Source organism: Aphelocoma coerulescens, chromosome 23 (assembly GCF_041296385.1).
Source record: "Aphelocoma coerulescens isolate FSJ_1873_10779 chromosome 23, UR_Acoe_1.0, whole genome shotgun sequence".
NCBI classification, from domain to species: domain Eukaryota; kingdom Metazoa; phylum Chordata; class Aves; order Passeriformes; family Corvidae; genus Aphelocoma; species Aphelocoma coerulescens.
In genome coordinates, this window is record NC_091036.1 from 7,448,577 (window position 1) to 7,465,365 (window position 16,789).

General features: G+C 51.8%; 1 protein-coding gene across 3 annotated transcripts in view; it reads left to right on the forward strand.

The window, feature by feature from the left end:
- RPS6KA1 (ribosomal protein S6 kinase A1) overlaps nt 1-14,828 on the forward strand; it is a 35,229-nt gene extending 20,401 nt beyond the window's left edge. For 2 of the 3 annotated variants that reach the window (XM_068994483.1, XM_068994486.1), the window contains 20 exons: nt 2,199-2,315; nt 3,152-3,233; nt 3,526-3,606; nt 4,209-4,288; nt 4,901-5,007; nt 5,545-5,582; nt 5,693-5,835; nt 6,379-6,449; nt 6,680-6,768; nt 6,981-7,045; nt 7,950-8,052; nt 8,523-8,650; nt 9,141-9,266; nt 9,783-9,872; nt 10,326-10,484; nt 10,704-10,865; nt 11,172-11,248; nt 11,362-11,479; nt 11,860-11,997; nt 12,263-14,828. In XM_068994483.1, the coding sequence (XP_068850584.1) occupies nt 2,199-2,315; nt 3,152-3,233; nt 3,526-3,606; nt 4,209-4,288; nt 4,901-5,007; nt 5,545-5,582; nt 5,693-5,835; nt 6,379-6,449; nt 6,680-6,768; nt 6,981-7,045; nt 7,950-8,052; nt 8,523-8,650; nt 9,141-9,266; nt 9,783-9,872; nt 10,326-10,484; nt 10,704-10,865; nt 11,172-11,248; nt 11,362-11,479; nt 11,860-11,997; nt 12,263-12,385 (2,097 nt within the window). In that variant the 3' untranslated portion in view covers nt 12,386-14,828. The remainder of the gene's footprint in view (nt 1-2,198; nt 2,316-3,151; nt 3,234-3,525; nt 3,607-4,208; nt 4,289-4,900; nt 5,008-5,544; nt 5,583-5,692; nt 5,836-6,378; nt 6,450-6,679; nt 6,769-6,980; nt 7,046-7,949; nt 8,053-8,522; nt 8,651-9,140; nt 9,267-9,782; nt 9,873-10,325; nt 10,485-10,703; nt 10,866-11,171; nt 11,249-11,361; nt 11,480-11,859; nt 11,998-12,262) is intronic. The other variant, XM_068994484.1, reaches the window with a different exon arrangement.
- Nucleotides 14,829-16,789: the final 1,961 nt, after the last annotated feature.

Below are 16,789 nucleotides of genomic sequence, written 5' to 3' on the forward strand. Positions count from 1 at the left end.
TGGCTGATGCTTCCCATGGATGTTCAGGGCACTCTGGTTTGCTTTTCTTTCTCTGCCTTCTGGGATAGTTTGTTGTGGAGCCATTGGAAGAAGCTGATCTCAGTGGCACACAGGTGCTTTTGTGTGTGCTGCCAGCCAGGCTGTAGGAGCCGGTCACCGGAGTCCTGAGAGTTGAATTCCAAGTTAGTGGATGAGTCCATGGGGGAAAATCCTCCCTTGTGTCAGCAGGATGCCAAATGACTTCGCACAGTGTTTCTGTGGTAGGAGGATCACAGGATGGTTTGGGCTGGAAGGGACCTTAAAGCCCATCCCATCCCACCCCAGCCATGGGCAGGGACACCTTCCACTGTCCCAGGCTGCTCCAAGCCCCAATGTCCAACCTGGCCTTGAACACTTCCAGGGATCCAGGGGCAGCCACAGCTGCTCTGGGCACCCTGTGCCAGGGCCTGCCCACCCTCACAGGGAAGGATTTCTTCCTAATGGGTCCATTTTTGGGTCTCTCCCTGCTGTGGGCTCTCTCCCTGGAGACCTGAACTGGCAGGAGGAGCTGACCTTGGCTGGAGGTGGGAAACTGTTCCTCACAGCAGCTGTCTGCAGGGACTAAGCCTCCAGATGGAACCAGAAGTGCAAAGTGGCTGGTTTAAGCTGGGAGATGATCTGAAACACAGAAATGTGTTGTTTAAGGGATTATGGGATATTTCTTGCCTGTGATCACCGAGCCCAGGGAAAGGCAGGATAATGCCAGGGAGCTCCTGTGCCCCTGCCCTGAGTGCCTGAGTAACACAGGAGAGAGCAGAGCTACCACCATGGAAACAAAGCCACTTCCTAAGCTGAGAAAAACCCAGCCTGAGAGTGGGGAGGGGAGCGAAGGGAGCTCGGTACAGGTGGGCAGCCACATCCGTGGGCACTGGAGGGTGGGAGTGGGCTGGGGAGGAGGACAGGCATGGCTGGCACCTGGCTCTGGCTGGCTTTAAAAGCTGCTTTGATGAGGTGGTTCCAGACCAAGTGTCTGAATAGGTCTAGAAAACAAAGTGTAGGTTTTTTCCCCCAACTCTGCAAGGGAAAAAAATAAATAGTAGTTCCAGCTTTCTGCAGCCTCTGCTGGCCACAGCTTCCCCAGGGCCAGGGACAGCAGAGTGTAATCCATTTTTGAATATAATTGCTGTCCTTTGGGTCCAAAAAGCAACCAGACCATGTCTGCACTGGATAACGTGGGAGTGAAGTGCTGAGGAGGCTGGACCTGCCCTTACAAGATGTCCAGCTACAAGGGATTTATGACCTGAGTAAGAGTCAGGAGTAAGGAGTGGGAAGTTGAGCCCAGCTGGCCCTGTGGGAGCGGGGCTGGAGCAGGTCAAGCTCATAAGGAACCCAAATACAGATACATTGGCTGTGTCTGACCACAGAGATAGAGGGAAAGGCACAGATGGAGACTAACAGTGCAAAAAGTCTCTGTATCTTTGGGATGCAGCAGAAAGCATCACAAGGTGTTTCTGTTGAGCTGAAATCTGGGCTTTGCTCACTAGAGGTACAGACAAGTTTTGCTGGGAATAGGAGGTGTTTCAGCATCACCTCAGGGTCTGTGGCTGTGCTGGCCCAGCTCCCTTGGTGAGTTTATTCTATTTATGCTGATTAAATCTATTTTTTCTTCTTTATTTTTTTTTTAAGTAAAATAATGTGTTTTAAACAAAACATGTGCCAGAGACCTTGGCTTCCCCTCAATCTTCTTGAAGGCTGGAGTCTGTTAAGGCATCATCTGTATGTGCTGAAGATGCACTAAGACTTATGTTGCAGAGTTGCTCAGATTGCTGAGCAGATGGGCTCCAACATGTCTGATTTTTGCCAGCCCTGGCCCTGTTTTGACAACAGTGCCGTATTTTTTGTGTTGTGGGATTTTTAGTGGCATAAACACTCCTGTTTTTGCTACCAGTGCCTCAAAAAGGAAGGTGCTTCTCAAGCACTCCTCTGAAATGCAGTTCAAAGCAGCTCCTGTGGTTGGGAGGGAGGGCTCTGTATTTACCTGGTCCTCCCTATCCTGACTTATTGATTGCAGATGCTGATACCTGTGACAAGCACCAACTTTCATGGTTCTCTCAGATGTGGCTCCTGTGAGTCTGGAGCTGCAGTCCTTGTTCCATAATCCCATAAGGCTCCTTTCCCTTGCTCGGGAGTCCCTGCCAACCGTGTGCCCTCTGTTTCAGGGGGAAGGTGTTGTGCAGGAAATCAACATCACACACCATGTGAAGGAGGGCTCCGAGAAGGCTGATCCCTCACAGTTTGAGCTCCTGAAGGTGCTGGGACAGGGCTCTTTTGGCAAGGTGAGATCACTTCTTCCTATGTGCCATGCCAGAGGAATGATTTCAGTGATGAAAGGAACCATCCCCAACAAAACCACTTTTCTGACTCCCAGGAATGTTCCTGGGCATGTTCCTCCCTTCTCAGAACTGCTGCTGTGTGCCCCAGGCTGGGCCTGGCCCCTGTTTACAGTCCAGTTTCCCTTCTGTGAAGGAGGAAGGAAGTAGCCTGTAGCTGTTATCTAGTTCAATAATCCAGGTCTCTTAGAGACCATCTGCTGACACACTAAACCAGTTTGGTGTCAGTCAGTTACCAGCTGACAGTGGGGGCTCGGACAGGACCGAGTGCTGCTGCCTGGGCAAATGCAGCAGTGGCTTTGTAGAATCAGAGAAAAGTTGGAAAAGACCTCTGGGATCATCCAGTCCTACCAGTAGCACTGCCAAGCCCACCACTTGCAGGTGGTGTCCTTTTGATGCTGCCTAAAACCAGGCAGAATGAGACATCAGGGAAGGGAAGGAGATAAAAATCCAGAGGATGCAGAACCTGAATAACAAGGGGTTGATGTGACTGACAAACCAGGAGGCTTTTGTGGTACAGTGATGCATCAGTGCCTCCAGTCACAGCTCCCAGGCATCAGCCCCACAGGAGCTGCAGGAGTCAGGAGGTGTGGAAGGCTGGAAAGGAGGCAAGTGCAGCATGAAACTGGGGGGTGAGAGGAGTCCACACACAGCACTTCCCTGGAAACCCATGGAAAAGCTTGAGCTTCTTAGGGACACTCTGGGGTTTGCCACTTTGGGAGGCATCCAGCTCCTACTGTCAGTGTTTAGTACTCGGTGAATGTGGTGTTCTTCTGCCTCAGGTTTTCCTCGTGAGAAAAATAACACCCCCAGACAGCAACCACCTCTATGCCATGAAAGTGCTCAAGAAGGCAACGCTGAAAGGTAGGAAGGAGACTCTTCCTGCTGTGCTCTGATCCTCTGTGACTTAAAGAGCACTGGGGAAATGTCACAGCAGCCACTGCTGGCCCTGGGGTGAGCTGAGTGAAAGAGAAGCATCTTTATCCTAGCAAAATGCCCTTCTTTTCTTTCATCTGTTTAAGATCGTCATGATGGAGGTGGGAAAACACCTGGCTCAAGCAGCTTGGTGCTTAAGGCTGGGATGGGGCTGGACACTGGGGCTGGACACTGCCCAGGGGCCTTTTTCTGTGTCTGAGCTGCTCCTCTCTTCCCACAGTGCGGGATCGACTGAGGACAAAGATAGAAAGGGACATCCTGGCTGATGTCAACCATCCCTTTGTGGTGAAACTCCACTACGGTGAGTGTGGAGCTCCTTGGGGTGCTGGGAGAGAGGCTGCAGCTCCAGCAGACTCTGACTGCCTTTAAACACAATCCCCTGAACACAAATTCTTTCCTGGAAGGATCTGTGATCCCACTGCCAGCTCCAACTATGGAACAGGGAAGAGAGCATGGACCAGGAGAGGAGGTTTAAACATCAAATCCCTGGGATTAAAACATTAAACCAGGAGAAGCTGAGAAAGCAGAGTTAACTAGCCAAGCTGGAGTTTGGCAGGGTTAATGCTCTGATTCTGGGGAAGGCAAGGACAGCTTTGTTCCCTGTAAGGTGACCAGTGCCTCTCCTGGGAAAACAGCCCTTTCAGGAGGGTATCACTGGCAGAAAGAGAACCAGACCCCCATAAAATGAGGATTTTCTGCAGTGCCAGAGTGCTGTGGGGAGCTCCCATTTCAGCAGCAGGGACAAGCCATCTCCTTTACCCCATCAGCCCTACCTGCATTTAACCCAGGAACCACGAAGGGCATGTGCCCAGCTGGAGCCACTGGGATTTGAGTGATGAATGCAACACCACGGAGCCTTCCCTCAGTGCAGGGGCCTGATTCCTGCTCTGGCTTGTGTTTCAGCATTCCAGACGGAGGGGAAGCTGTACCTCATCTTGGATTTCCTCAGAGGAGGTGACCTTTTCACTCGGCTTTCCAAAGAGGTGGGTATGCTCTGGCATCTCAGTGGGCTGCTGAGGCTCAGCTCCACTCTGCTTATGGCCTGGAGAAGTGACGGACCCTTGCAAAGAGGGTGAAAACAGCCTCCAGCCTGCTGCTAGTCCAGAGCTGGCACCAGGACAGGGTGTTGTGAGAGCCCTGTGCTCCAGCAGGAAAGCAGCAGCACAAGTGGCAGGTCCCATCCCTGCAGCAACTTCAGATGAGCATCTCCTAAAGAAAAAAAACTAAAAGAAGGTCAGTTTGGATTAGAATTAAGGAAGAAATCCTTCCCTCTGAGGGTGGGGAGGCCCTGGCACAGGGTGCCCAGAGAAGCTGTAGCTGCCCCATCCCTTGAAATGTCCAAGGCCAGGTTGGATGGGGCTTAGAGCACCCTGGGATAGTGGAAGGTGTCCCTGCCCATGGCGGGGAGTAGGACTGGATCCATTAAGGTCCATTCTAATCCAAACCATTTTAGGATTCTATGAATGGTGGGTGAAGTCTGGAAAACTTAGAAAGGGCAGGGGGGGAGCAACATGGATGTGGAAGGTCTTGCCTGGGTGCAGGGGAGCTGCTGGCATTGTATGGGTTACCTCTCTGCTTCCTCCCCCTGCCTGTAGGTCATGTTCACTGAGGAGGACGTGAAGTTCTACCTGGCAGAGCTGGCACTGGGACTCGACCACTTGCACAGCCTGGGGATCATCTACAGGGACCTCAAGCCAGAGAAGTACGTGTGGCCCAGCTGAGGCAGGATCCCAGCCAGCAGTCAGGGAACAGTTCCCACCTTCCAGAGGGGCTGGAGGATGCCCCAAGGCTGGACAGATGGGAGATGGTGGTGCCAATCCAAGGCTGCTGCTCCTCAGATCAGTGGTTCCAGCCAGGAGCAGCCTGTGTGTGCCACCGGGCTGAGCAGAGATTTGTGGCAGCCTCCGGACTCCAGCTTTAGGCAGCTGGGAGCCTTCAGAGGGAGAAGGGACCAGGCTGGGCTCTGCAGAGCCCACTCCAGCTTGGTTATCCTTGCCTGGGTATCTGGGGATCAGAGGGGGGTAACCTCTGGGGCCATTTGTTTACTGTGAAGCTGCGGGTGTGGAGAGGTGCTCCTGGTCCCACTCCTGTCTTGGTGGTGGAGCTTAAAGCACGGGGAGAAGGGACAGGTAACTTTTCCTTTGTGTTCTGGGAGCATCTCAGACCACCCCCTGCTGTGCTTGTTCTCACCAGCCCTTACCACAGACAGTAACAACTTGTTTTTCCATTCCTGCTGTAGCATCCTCTTGGATGAAGAGGGACACATCAAACTCACAGGTAAGGGGCTCCACAGAGCCTTGGGCTCCAGCAGGGCCAGTTCCTGAAATACGGAGCTGCTCGAAATGCTCGGAGCACTGGCTGAGTGCTGACAGCTTTCTCTTGCGCAGATTTTGGCTTGAGTAAGGAGGCCATAGACCACGAGAAGAAAGCCTACTCCTTCTGCGGAACCGTGGAGTACATGGCTCCAGAAGTGGTGAATCGCCAGGGCCACTCGCACAGTGCTGACTGGTGGTCCTATGGGGTCCTCATGGTAGGTACCCTGTCCAGAACTGGGAATGGCAGCTGCCCCTGCTCTGGAATGCCCAGACACGGCTCTGTGTGTCCTCCAGACCTACTGACCTGGGGGGGCTCCCCACGCCCCCCAAAGGGCTCCCTAAGGGGCTGTCCAGGCCTCCAGCCAGGAGCGCTGGTCCCTCGAGGCTGCTGTGCCAGTGGGTGCTGGGGTGTGAGGGGTGTGTGGGGTGTGCGGGGGTGTCCGTGGGATGCATGGGGGTGTCTGTGGGGTGCCTGGGGGTGTCCGTGTCCCCCGCAGCGCCGGGCCATCGCTGTCAGCGCAGATCTGGTGCCACCGTCTGGCAGCCGCTGGAGCCCAGGGCTCCGGCAGGAGCAGGCGCTGGCCTGGACGCGTTCCCATGCGAACCCCGTGAGCCAGGCTGCTGCTGGGAACACACGGCGCCTGTGAGCTCTGTCAGAGCCAGGCTTGAGACCCCTCACAAGCAGGAAGGGGCAGTCGGACCTGTGCAACCCTGAGCCTTGCTCAGACATGACCCCACTTCTTCTCTTTTCCTCCCAGTTTGAAATGCTCACGGGGTCACTGCCCTTCCAGGGGAAGGACCGTAAGGAGACAATGACCCTCATCCTCAAGTAAGAGCAGTTTCTCTGTCCTTTCTGCACAGGAGGGGTGTTGCAATTTGGGGGCTCTTGCAATTTTGTGGCATTTTTTGGCAAGTGGTGCCACATCAGCAGTCAGTTTGAAGGGTGCAGTGTAAATGCCAGAGAGATGATTGTGCTGCATTTTGGGGGTGGAGGTGCTGCAGTTGCCTTGTGGGTTGACTTCTTCAAACCTGCAGCTGATTGCATAACTTCCTCCCCAGAGCGAAGCTGGGCATGCCACAGTTCCTGAGCTCTGAGGCTCAGAGCCTCCTGCGAGCCCTTTTCAAAAGGAATCCAGCCAACAGATTAGGTAAGACCTTTTTTTTTTGGTTTCTGAATGTCCCTGATGCCGTAAGGGGGCCTCTCACGCTGGGTCAGCAGTGTGCTCACACCTGTGCTGGGCCAGGGCACTCAGGTGATCCCAGCCAGGTTCTCTGTCACACCTGGCTGTGCTGCATCCCTGGCTGTCCCCTTTACCTTGGTGGGGGTTCAGTACAACGTGATCCGTGGTGCCTCTTGCAGGGTCTGGGCCAGACGGGGCAGAGGAGATCAAGCGCCACCCTTTCTATTCCACCATCGACTGGAACGTGAGTATCAGAAAGAGCAAATTTCTGCACCACTCAGCACCAGTAACACAGGTCTGGCAGCAGGAACAGCACAGTCCTGATGCTTGGCCAGCTATGGGAGAGCCACCAGCTCCTGTCCCCATCCATTCCAATAACCCTTCCCAAAACTAAAATTCTCTCTGTTTTGTAACTGTCTCATACCTGGGGTGCCTGTCACCGCACCTCTCAGGTTTTCCTTGAGGTTTGGCACAACAAGGATTGTCTTGCACAAAGTGGGAAGGAATTGGGGAAACATTCCTGGCAAGGAGATCAGGGCGATCACTGAATTGGCTTTTCCCAACTGCTTCTGGCCAACTCCCACCTTACTATGTAGTTGTGTTCTTCCCCGTTCTCCCTTACTTGGAAAGGGTTTTGAAGTCCAATGCTTTATAGGCCCCCAACAAGCTGCTAGACTGACCTTCGGTAAAGCTTTTTTCCAATTTTTGCTTCAAGAAGCAATTAAAAAAGGCACTTGGAGTTTTGGGATATGAATGTCCTGCTGGGGCATCTCCCAGCCATCCCTTGGGAGATACGTGTCAGCAAAGCCCTAAAGGGAGTTAGGAGGAGATGGAAGAGTCTGCTGAGAGAAACACTTCATGGATACTGTGTTTGGAGTGGGGGCAAGTTGCCTACAGAAAATTTTTCTTGACTTAATATATGGTAGAACTTGTAGTGTTTCTTCACAAACTGACTCAAAAGTGCCCAACCAGCCAAAAAGTCCTCCCTCAGGCTGTTGAGCTGTAGCGAAATGCTAAGCCACAAAATAGTTTCACAAAATCTCTTCCTGGCCCTCATTCTTCACCAGCCTTTGCACCCTTTGGAGAAGGTGCCTGTGGGAGCACTTCCAAGCTGTTTTTGCAGCTGTGTTTTGGTTTTTGTTTTGCAGAAGCTGTACCGCAGGGAAATCAAACCCCCCTTCAAGCCTGCAGTGGGTCAGCCAGATGACACCTTTTATTTTGACACAGAATTCACGTCACGGACACCAAAAGGTTTGTATGACTTGAGGCAAAGCCCAAGTTTCCTGTGTGAGATGTCTCTGTAGCTTCACACTGGGGAGTATCCGGTGCCAGCAGGATAAGGTTTCTGCACAGGGAAGCTTCAGGTTGGATATCAGGGAAATTTCTTCTCCCAAAAGAGTTGTCAGTCCCTGGCCCAGGCTGCCCAAGGTGGTGGTGCAGTCACCATCCCTGCAGGAGTTTAAAAGCCATGTGGATGTGGCACTTGGGGACATGGTTTCGTGGTAGCCTTGGCAGTGCTGGGGGAATGGTTGGACTCACTGATCTTAGAGAGCTTTTCCAACCTGGACAAGCCCATGATTCTCTGTGGGATTCTGTGATTCTCTGTGCTGCTGGTGTAGCTCCCATCTCAAATAAATTACAGGAGCTGTAGCTCCTGGGAGTGAGGGGGAGGCTTCTGCTCCTCAGCCCCTCCTCAAGCTGTCTCTCAACTCCTGCTGCAGATTCCCCGGGTGTCCCCCCGAGTGCAGGGGCCCATCAGCTCTTCCGAGGCTTCAGTTTCGTGGCGACCGGGTTGATGGAGGATGGTAAAGTGAAACCTGCCCAGCCACCCCTGCATTCGGTTGTGCAGGTAAGGAATGGGGGCAGAGGAACAGCTCTTTGGAGGTGCAGGAATGCTCCAGGTCTGCAGGACCTCTGCACCACCTGGAGCCTGAGGCAGTTCTCTTTGGAATTCTTGCCTCCTGTTGTTCTTTCATCACCATTGACTGTCACATTGTGCACAGGCTGTCAGGGCAGTGTGGGGGGCTGTGGCTTTGCTGTCCCCAGGTGGATCTGTGCTGGCAGGGGGTCTGTAAATGCCCATGGCCTGGAGGTGCCACCTAAAGGCACCGTGCTCGGCCTGGAGGTGCCACCTAAAGGCACCGTGCTCGGTGCAGACAGCGTTGGCTCACTGACCTATATCTGCCTTGTTCTGCTCTCCTCCCACTCCCCACCAGGAGGAGAAGCTGTGGGATGTAGCAGACAGTCTGACAGTTCTTTCTGTGCTGCGGTTAACTCATCACATTGCACAAACCCTTCCCTGGACCCTCCTAGCTCAGCTCTCCTTTGTGCTCTGGCAGCAGCTGCATGGCAAGAACGTCCAGTTCAGCGATGGGTACGTGGTGAAGGAGGCCATCGGCGTCGGCTCCTACTCCGTCTGCAAGCGCTGCATCCACAAGGCCACCAACATGGAGTACGCAGTCAAGGTCTGGGATCTGCCCTCCCAACTGAGCTCCCTGGTTTCATCTTTGCCCAGAGAAGCTGTGGCTGCCCCATCCCTGGCAGTGTCCAAGGCCAGGTTGGATGGGGATTGGAGCAACCTGGGATAGAGGAAGGTGTCCCTGCCCATGGCAGGGAATGGAACAGGATGAGCTTTAGGCTCATCTAGGATCTTAAAGGACAATTTCTGTGCTGCTCTGCATGTACCTGCACTTCCCTAGGAACAGCAGAGAAGCAGTGTCCTCCTCCCTCAGAGGGAGGAGAGCATCTCATCTTCCTGTACAAAGCTGTGGCTACATCAGGTCTTAAAAAAAGACATAAAATTTTGTGGGTTGAGGACACAGAACTGATGAAGCAACTAAAGGATTTTTAGAGCTAAAGAGATCAGGGGACAGGGAGTGGATACAGCACAAGAGCTCTGCAGGGCTCCAAACTCAGCTTGTGTGCTTTGTCCTGGCACCTTCCCTACCCATGGTGGCTGAAGTGTGTCCCTACTCTTGCAGGTGATTGACAAGAGCAAGCGAGACCCTTCTGAGGAGATTGAGATCCTGCTGCGGTATGGGCAGCACCCAAACATCATCACCCTGAAAGACGTGAGTGTGGCTTGAGAGACTTCCCTGTGCCTTGGTTTAGGAAGTGCAGGCTCAGGGGGCAGAGTTCGGCCCCAGCAGGGGCAGCCCAATGACCCAGCTCCATGTGTTGCTCTGTTTCTCTGTCACGAAAAGGCTCTTCCCCCAGAGGGTGCTGGGCACTGCCCAGGCTCCCCAGGGAATGGGCACGGCCCCGAGGCTGCCAGAGCTCCAGGAGCACTTGGACAGCGCTGCCAGGGATGCTCAGGGTGGGATTTGGGGTGTCTGTGCAGGGCCTGGAGTTGGATCAATGATCCCTGTGGGTCCCTTCCAGGTTGCAATATTCCATGATTCTGGGGTGGGGAAGCATCTCCAGAGCCACCTCTGCTGATCCCTGTCTGCTCCTTGGTGATGGAAGTACAAAAGGGAAGCTCTGGAAGCACATTTTGATTACCCCATCCATATTTTCTTTGGCAGGTGTATGATGATGGGAAGTATGTGTACTTGGTGACAGAGCTCATGAGGGGAGGGGAGCTGCTGGATAAAATCCTCAGACAGAAATTTTTCTCGGAGAGAGAAGCCAGTTCAGTCCTGCACATGATCTGTAAAACAGTGGAGTATCTGCATTCCCAAGGGGTGAGTGTGGTCATGACTGTTTTCCTGGGAAGCTCCCTGGCATTACACTGTGCTCCCTCTCCTTCAGGGGGTAACTGCCCATCGGGACAATTATTTCTTGCTGGTGTTGCTCTCTTGGCAAAGCAGATGTGGGGCCAGAGCAGGGGTTGAGTGACCTCAGGCAGCTTTCAGACCTTTATCTACTCGGGGTACGAGCACAGTCCTTTCTTGGCTCCACAGGTGGTTCACAGGGACCTGAAGCCCAGCAATATCCTCTATGTGGATAAATCAGGGAACCCCGAGAGCATCCGAATTTGTGACTTCGGCTTTGCCAAGCAGCTCAGGGCTGAGAACGGGCTCCTTATGACCCCCTGTTACACAGCAAACTTCGTGGCACCCGAGGTGAGCACCTTACTGACCTGAGACCCTTCAGCAGCCCCCTTGTCCTTCCCCTAACCTGTGCTCCCACTTGGCACAGTGGGTCTGCCCTGTTCCCATCTCCAGCCCGCCCTGGAAGAGGCAATTACAGAAATACCACTTGTAGTAATGAATCTATTTTGAATCCTGATCTTTTAGTCCCAGACTTTGCTGTTCTGTCGAGTTCTGGAAGCTTTGCATATGGACTGCACCCAGGTCAAGCCCCTCTTCTGAAATGGGCTCAATGACAGGAATCAAACACGCTTTTTTCCCTTTGCTTGTTGTGTTCAGGTCCTGAAACGCCAAGGCTACGACGAGGGCTGTGACATCTGGAGCCTGGGGGTCCTGCTGTACACGATGCTGGCAGGGTAAGGCAGTGGTGGGGCTGTGATCCCCCTGTCCCTGGTGTGCTCTGTGGGGACAGCTGTACCTCTCCTCCTGCCTGGATCAGTAAATCCAGGGCTCTCTCCTCTCTCCCCAGCTGCACTCCCTTTGCAAATGGTCCCAGTGACACTCCAGAAGAGATCCTGACCCGGATAGGAGGGGGGAAGTTCTCCATCAGTGGAGGCAATTGGGACACTATTTCTGACATGGCCAAGGTAGGGTTTGATATTTGTGTTACTCAGGGGTTGGGGTTGCTGTGAGGAAAATTTAGAGCAGGTTGGGGAGGGAGCACACAAGAGAGAGAAGAAAACCTGCAGCTTCTACCCCACATATGTCCTTCACAGCAGCTTTGTTTTAGCTCTGGCTGTGGATATTTGCATGGAAAATCAACCTCGTGCTTGACCCTTGTGGGGTTTGCTCTGTGTTATATCCCTCAGGCCTGACAAAAACATGTTTCATACAAAAAGACATTAATGTCTGGGGACTTTAAACTTGGCCTCTGCATTTAAATCCTAATCTGGGGGTGGACAGGTGGGTTTATTGCATTTAAAGTATGAAATCTGCTAAAGTCTGACTTTCCAAACTATGCCTGTAGGATCTGGTATCAAAGATGCTCCATGTAGATCCTCACCAGCGTCTCACAGCCAAGCAGGTCCTGCAGCATCCGTGGATAACCCAGAAGGACAGTTTACCCCAGAGCCAACTCAATCACCAGGACATTCAGCTTGTAAAGGTACAAAACCTGGAGTGGGAAAGCAGGATGGAAATTTGGAGAGGTGTGGGCCAGGGCAGGCAGTACAGACAAGCTGGAGTTTTTGGGAGAAAAGAAAGGAGAGATTCTTTAACAGCATGTCAGTGCAGGAGGGTGACTCACAGAAATAAGAAAGATGCTCCTGGCTTTGTTTGTGGGTCTGGCTGCTCTAGTCCCCTGTCTTGTAAAGCCACGAGTCTGAAGTAGCTCTCATGCACCTGAGTGACTCCTCTGTGCCTCTCTCCAGGGTGCCATGGCTGCCACGTACTCGGCACTGAACAGCTCCAAGCCAAGCCCTCAGCTGAAGCCCATCGAATCCTCCATCCTGGCGCAGAGGCGCGTGAAGAAGCTCCCCTCCACCACCCTGTGAGGCCCCACGGTGCAGGAACACCCCAGATTTTGCACACCTATGGAAGAGGGGGACAGGGGACGGGCAGGGTCTGCACAAGGGCTCCCTTGGGGGCTTGCTCTTAAAAGGCCAAGTGCCTTCCTGCTCCTGAAAGACTGGCTCCTCCTCATGTGGACTGATCTTTGCTGAGAGAACTTCACTGTAAAACTTTTTTGAAGTGTAAATTGTTGATTTTTAAAGACATCCATCTGTGTATATGAGAACTAGAATGTATAACTGATGTCAAGTGGCACTAAAAAGCAGCTCTGATTCACCCTTCCCTGTGTAGGGCCAGGTATTTGTTGTCGCTACAGCATTCCTTGGCACTGATCCTCTCCAACTCCACTGCATCTGGAAGACTGTGTCACACTTGGGGTTTAGGCTTTGGGGCTTTTCCTCCCTTGAACCTTTGGATGTGTTTCCCAAAGCCAGCCCTGCAGGCTCCCAGCCAGCAGCACTCGTGTCCATGAAGGACATCCCTCCCCTCCATGTCCTGTGTGTTTGTTCCATGTCAGGTGGATTTTGCAGCCTCCATTTCTCCCTCTCTCCCGTGTTCCTCCAGCCCAGTCAGCAGCTCAGATCTCTGAACAAAATAAACCACGGTTTTTCCAAGCCCTCCCGTAGATGCTCGGCAGGCCAGGACACCCTCCTGGGTTTGGCTCATTCCTTCCCTCTGCCCTCCCATCTCCATGTTCTCCCATCACTGGGGAGTTTGTCACCTGTGCAGGGGGGGCATGACAACAGAACCTCCTCCTTGGAAAGCCAAGGCTTTGGGCTGGCTCTGGCTGCTGCTTTTACCACGTGGGGTTTTCCTTCCCCTCAGCAGGAACCTCTGAACCAAACCACCCTTTATTTTTTTAATTTAACTTTGTTCTACAGCCGGTAACTCAGGGTTTCTTTCTGACTCATACAATAAACATGTCATTCAGGTGACGTCCTGTTACTGACTGACCGTGAGCTGCTGAGCCAGCGACCCCGGGTGTTCCCCGGTCACTTCCCGGTCTTTCCCCGGTTGTTCCTCCCTGCTATGCAGGGGCAGTGCTCCTTGTCTGCCTTCTGGAAAAGCTGAAAAGCTTTTTGCCAGGCCCTGAAAGCCAGCAGTGCTGCTTAGGGCTGCCTCTCATGCCACCTTTTCTCAGGTGCAACCCCTCACTCCGCAGTGGGAGGTAAACCAGTCCTGGAATGAGGCAGGAACCAACAGGAATGGTGGCAGCATCCGCAGGGGAATTTCTTACTCTCAGGACATTTCTGTGCTTATAGAAACCACCACTTGGAGACAAACTGTGCCAGAAATAAATGCCCACCCCATTCTGACCTGCAGGGAACTGCTGGAGCTCCATGGTGGCAGTTTCTGGGAGCAGCAGGATTGCTACAAGGGCTGCAAACAGAGCTCAAGGATGTGACTGGAACCAGCAAAGGTTCTCATGTGAATTTCTGCTACTTTTAGCTGATCATGTCACAAGAGAGGAAACTTTCTTTTTGTTCAGTCCCAGTAGGCTCTAAAATGGACAATTCCATAAAAAGAACTATCTGAAATACACAGTGCTCTTCTCCTCTACCCTCATCCAAGCAGGTCCGGTGAGCAGCCAGTGAGAAGCTGAAATAGTCACATTTTTTTCCAAGTCCAGCCTGAGTGTCCAGTGCTTCTGGAGGAGGAGGCCAGCACCAGTCCACAGTGGATCTTCTTACTGGCATTGCCACCAACCCCAGCAGAGAGGGATTTAATGTTTTGCTGAGATTTGGGGAGGGGGACACTCCACCATCCAAAATGCCTTCCTTAAAAATATTTGTGGCATGATGTTCCCTACAACTCCACAGTGACTCTTGTGCCAGTGCTGTGCAAATTTTAGGTACCTGCAACCAATACAATAATTACAAACATTTTTCTGTAACTGTCCCTTTGGTACTTTTGGGTGTTGCAGGAACCTCTTCAGAATTTCAGAATATTTCCTACATTGTGTTTTGAGGGAGGGTCTGGAGTGGTGGATGGGGCTGAATGTCAACCCTCCCTGTGATGTGCTGGTGTGAGGCCAGCTGGGGACAGCTCAGAGGTGTGGGGGACAACCAGGTGCAGATCAGTGTGGGCGCAGGGAGAGCAGCCCTTGGCTGCTGCAGGTTCTGCCTGGCCGTGAGACGATACCTGGGGTGTCAGACCCCAAAACCAGGAGCATCAAACCCCTCCAGCATCCTGGGGTCTCCAATCAGAAGAACTTTGTGTTCGGTGCAGCTTCTGAAACCCCCATCCCCTTGGAGAACAGAGGGAACAAGAAGGGCTACACCTTCCTCTCCAGGGGGCTTTTAACCACATTGTTCTGAGTGATCAATAAGTAAAAATAAGTCTTGCTTTTTAGTTCCAGATCAACCAAGTGCTGTTACTTTTTTAATTCCAGTGCTCAATAAAAATGGACTTGTTGAACTTTCTGTATATGAGAGCTATAAGTGTTTGTGATGGGTTGGGCTCTCTCCTTCCTTTTCTGGTTTTGTCCTGACCTTTGCCAAAATACTGTTGTCACATTAACTGAAATTGCATTATTTGAGGTGAAAGCTGGATATCTGATGCCTGTTGGGGGGTGAGAGACCAAGTGATTTGCTCTCACAAGGTTTTGGGGTCATTCAGCTTTAACTTGGGACGAAGAGGATACAGAGGATATCACAAATTATCTTGGTTTAAAAGGGGCAAAAATGGATTTAACTTCCATACATAAGGACATCTTTACAAGGAAAGCTACTTCTGTTAGTTCAGGTGTTTAATAGTGGATTTGACCTTTAAGCTTTTGTCCTGTAGGTCTGAATGAAAGCTCAAGGGAGCAGAAATCCCGGAATCCAGCCTCAGAGTGCTGAGTCTACCTGGAAATAACCTGTGCAGAAAGAGCATATTGATCTAAAGTCAAGGAGTCCGAAAATAATATTGAACAGCTCTATATAATACTGTTTCTGTATAATAAAGGTTAAATTTTCCTATTTGGGGGCATAAGTCAGCCATTTTTCTGCTGTAAGGGGCTGACCCAGCTGAGAGGTTTCCCTTCTTCCCACTGTGTAGCCTTCCCCTTACCGACCTCTGTCAAATTTGCCAGGGCATCAATAAATGTCTTTTGGCCTGAGAAATATTCCCATCAAGGTTCAGTTTAAAACCGAAGGCCAGCAGCTTTCCCAGCAATCATCTACTCTTTCTTTTTCATAGTGAAACTTCACTGAGAAACTGCTCTGTGGTTTTAACTTTTTAAACTTTCATGCAAATCCCTCTCCGAGTTCCCACCTCTGAGTTAGTCCATGTAATTATTTTTTCTGCATCTTTAGGCACTGGTGGATGGTGAACTGTGCAGCTGGAGGCCTCCTGGGTGCCATCACCTCCTCGTGGTGGCCACGGCCTCTTCCCAAGGCTGTGGGAGGCTTCGGAAGTACTCGGTGACTGTGAGTGAGTTCCGCGGGATGTGGGGTGGATGCTGCGCTTTCATGGAATATTCAACAATTTAATCCCTCTTTTAAGGCAAAGAAAACATTTAAAATATTTCAAGGTCTTCTTTTGGCAGTACATGGGGGCTCTGAATAAAACCTTCACTCACGCCGGGGAAGCCGCAGGTCCGCTGCCACTCCATTCCTTGCCTGTGGTTATTAAAACATCAAGCTGTCTTAGTGCCTCAGCTCAGCCGAGGCGCTGCCTCCCTCCCTTTGTGTGCCACTGAACACCTGCCATTAATACTAATTCGACTCCGGAGGGAAACTCCCTTTCAGATATGCTTGTCTGAAAATAAATTGACATGTAAAAGGTCTCTTTTGTCGCGAAGTGCAGGGAAAGTGCCAGGGTGAAGAGCCGATCGCTCACAAAAGGAGCCACTGACTCTTTAAATGATGTGTGGAGGGGGTGAGAAATGTGAGAGGTGGGGGTTGATGTTGTAACTGGGCTGATTGGATCAGACTGGAGAAGGATCCCAGAGCTGCCCCTCTGGTGTTAGATTTTGAGAGTTTGGGTGGTTTTTGTCTAAACCCCCACTTGTCTGGGGGGGTGGGGGAGGCGGGGGGGGGGGGGGTGGTGCCGTGAATGGCCTTTGGAGACGCCTTTGGAGAAAAGTCTTTTTGTTTTAGAAAACAATTGTTGTTATTACAAGTATCTGCAACCAAAACTAAGAGCAGCAGTGGTGAGCCCTTCAATTCAGATGTGTAATGAACTCTAGGGCTCTGTTGTTTTTCCTGGGACAAAGGTTTGTATCTCTTTCAATTAGGAAGCAGCAGAAGAATCCTTGGTTAGACTGTTTATTCTGTCCTACAGACAGCAGTGTGAGCCAGCAGAAGGTCAATATTTTTATTTTTAATAGAAAGAATGATTTGCTTTGAGTTCCTCATACCCCGGGGAGACCATGGCTCTCTCCTATGAAAACGTTTTTAAGT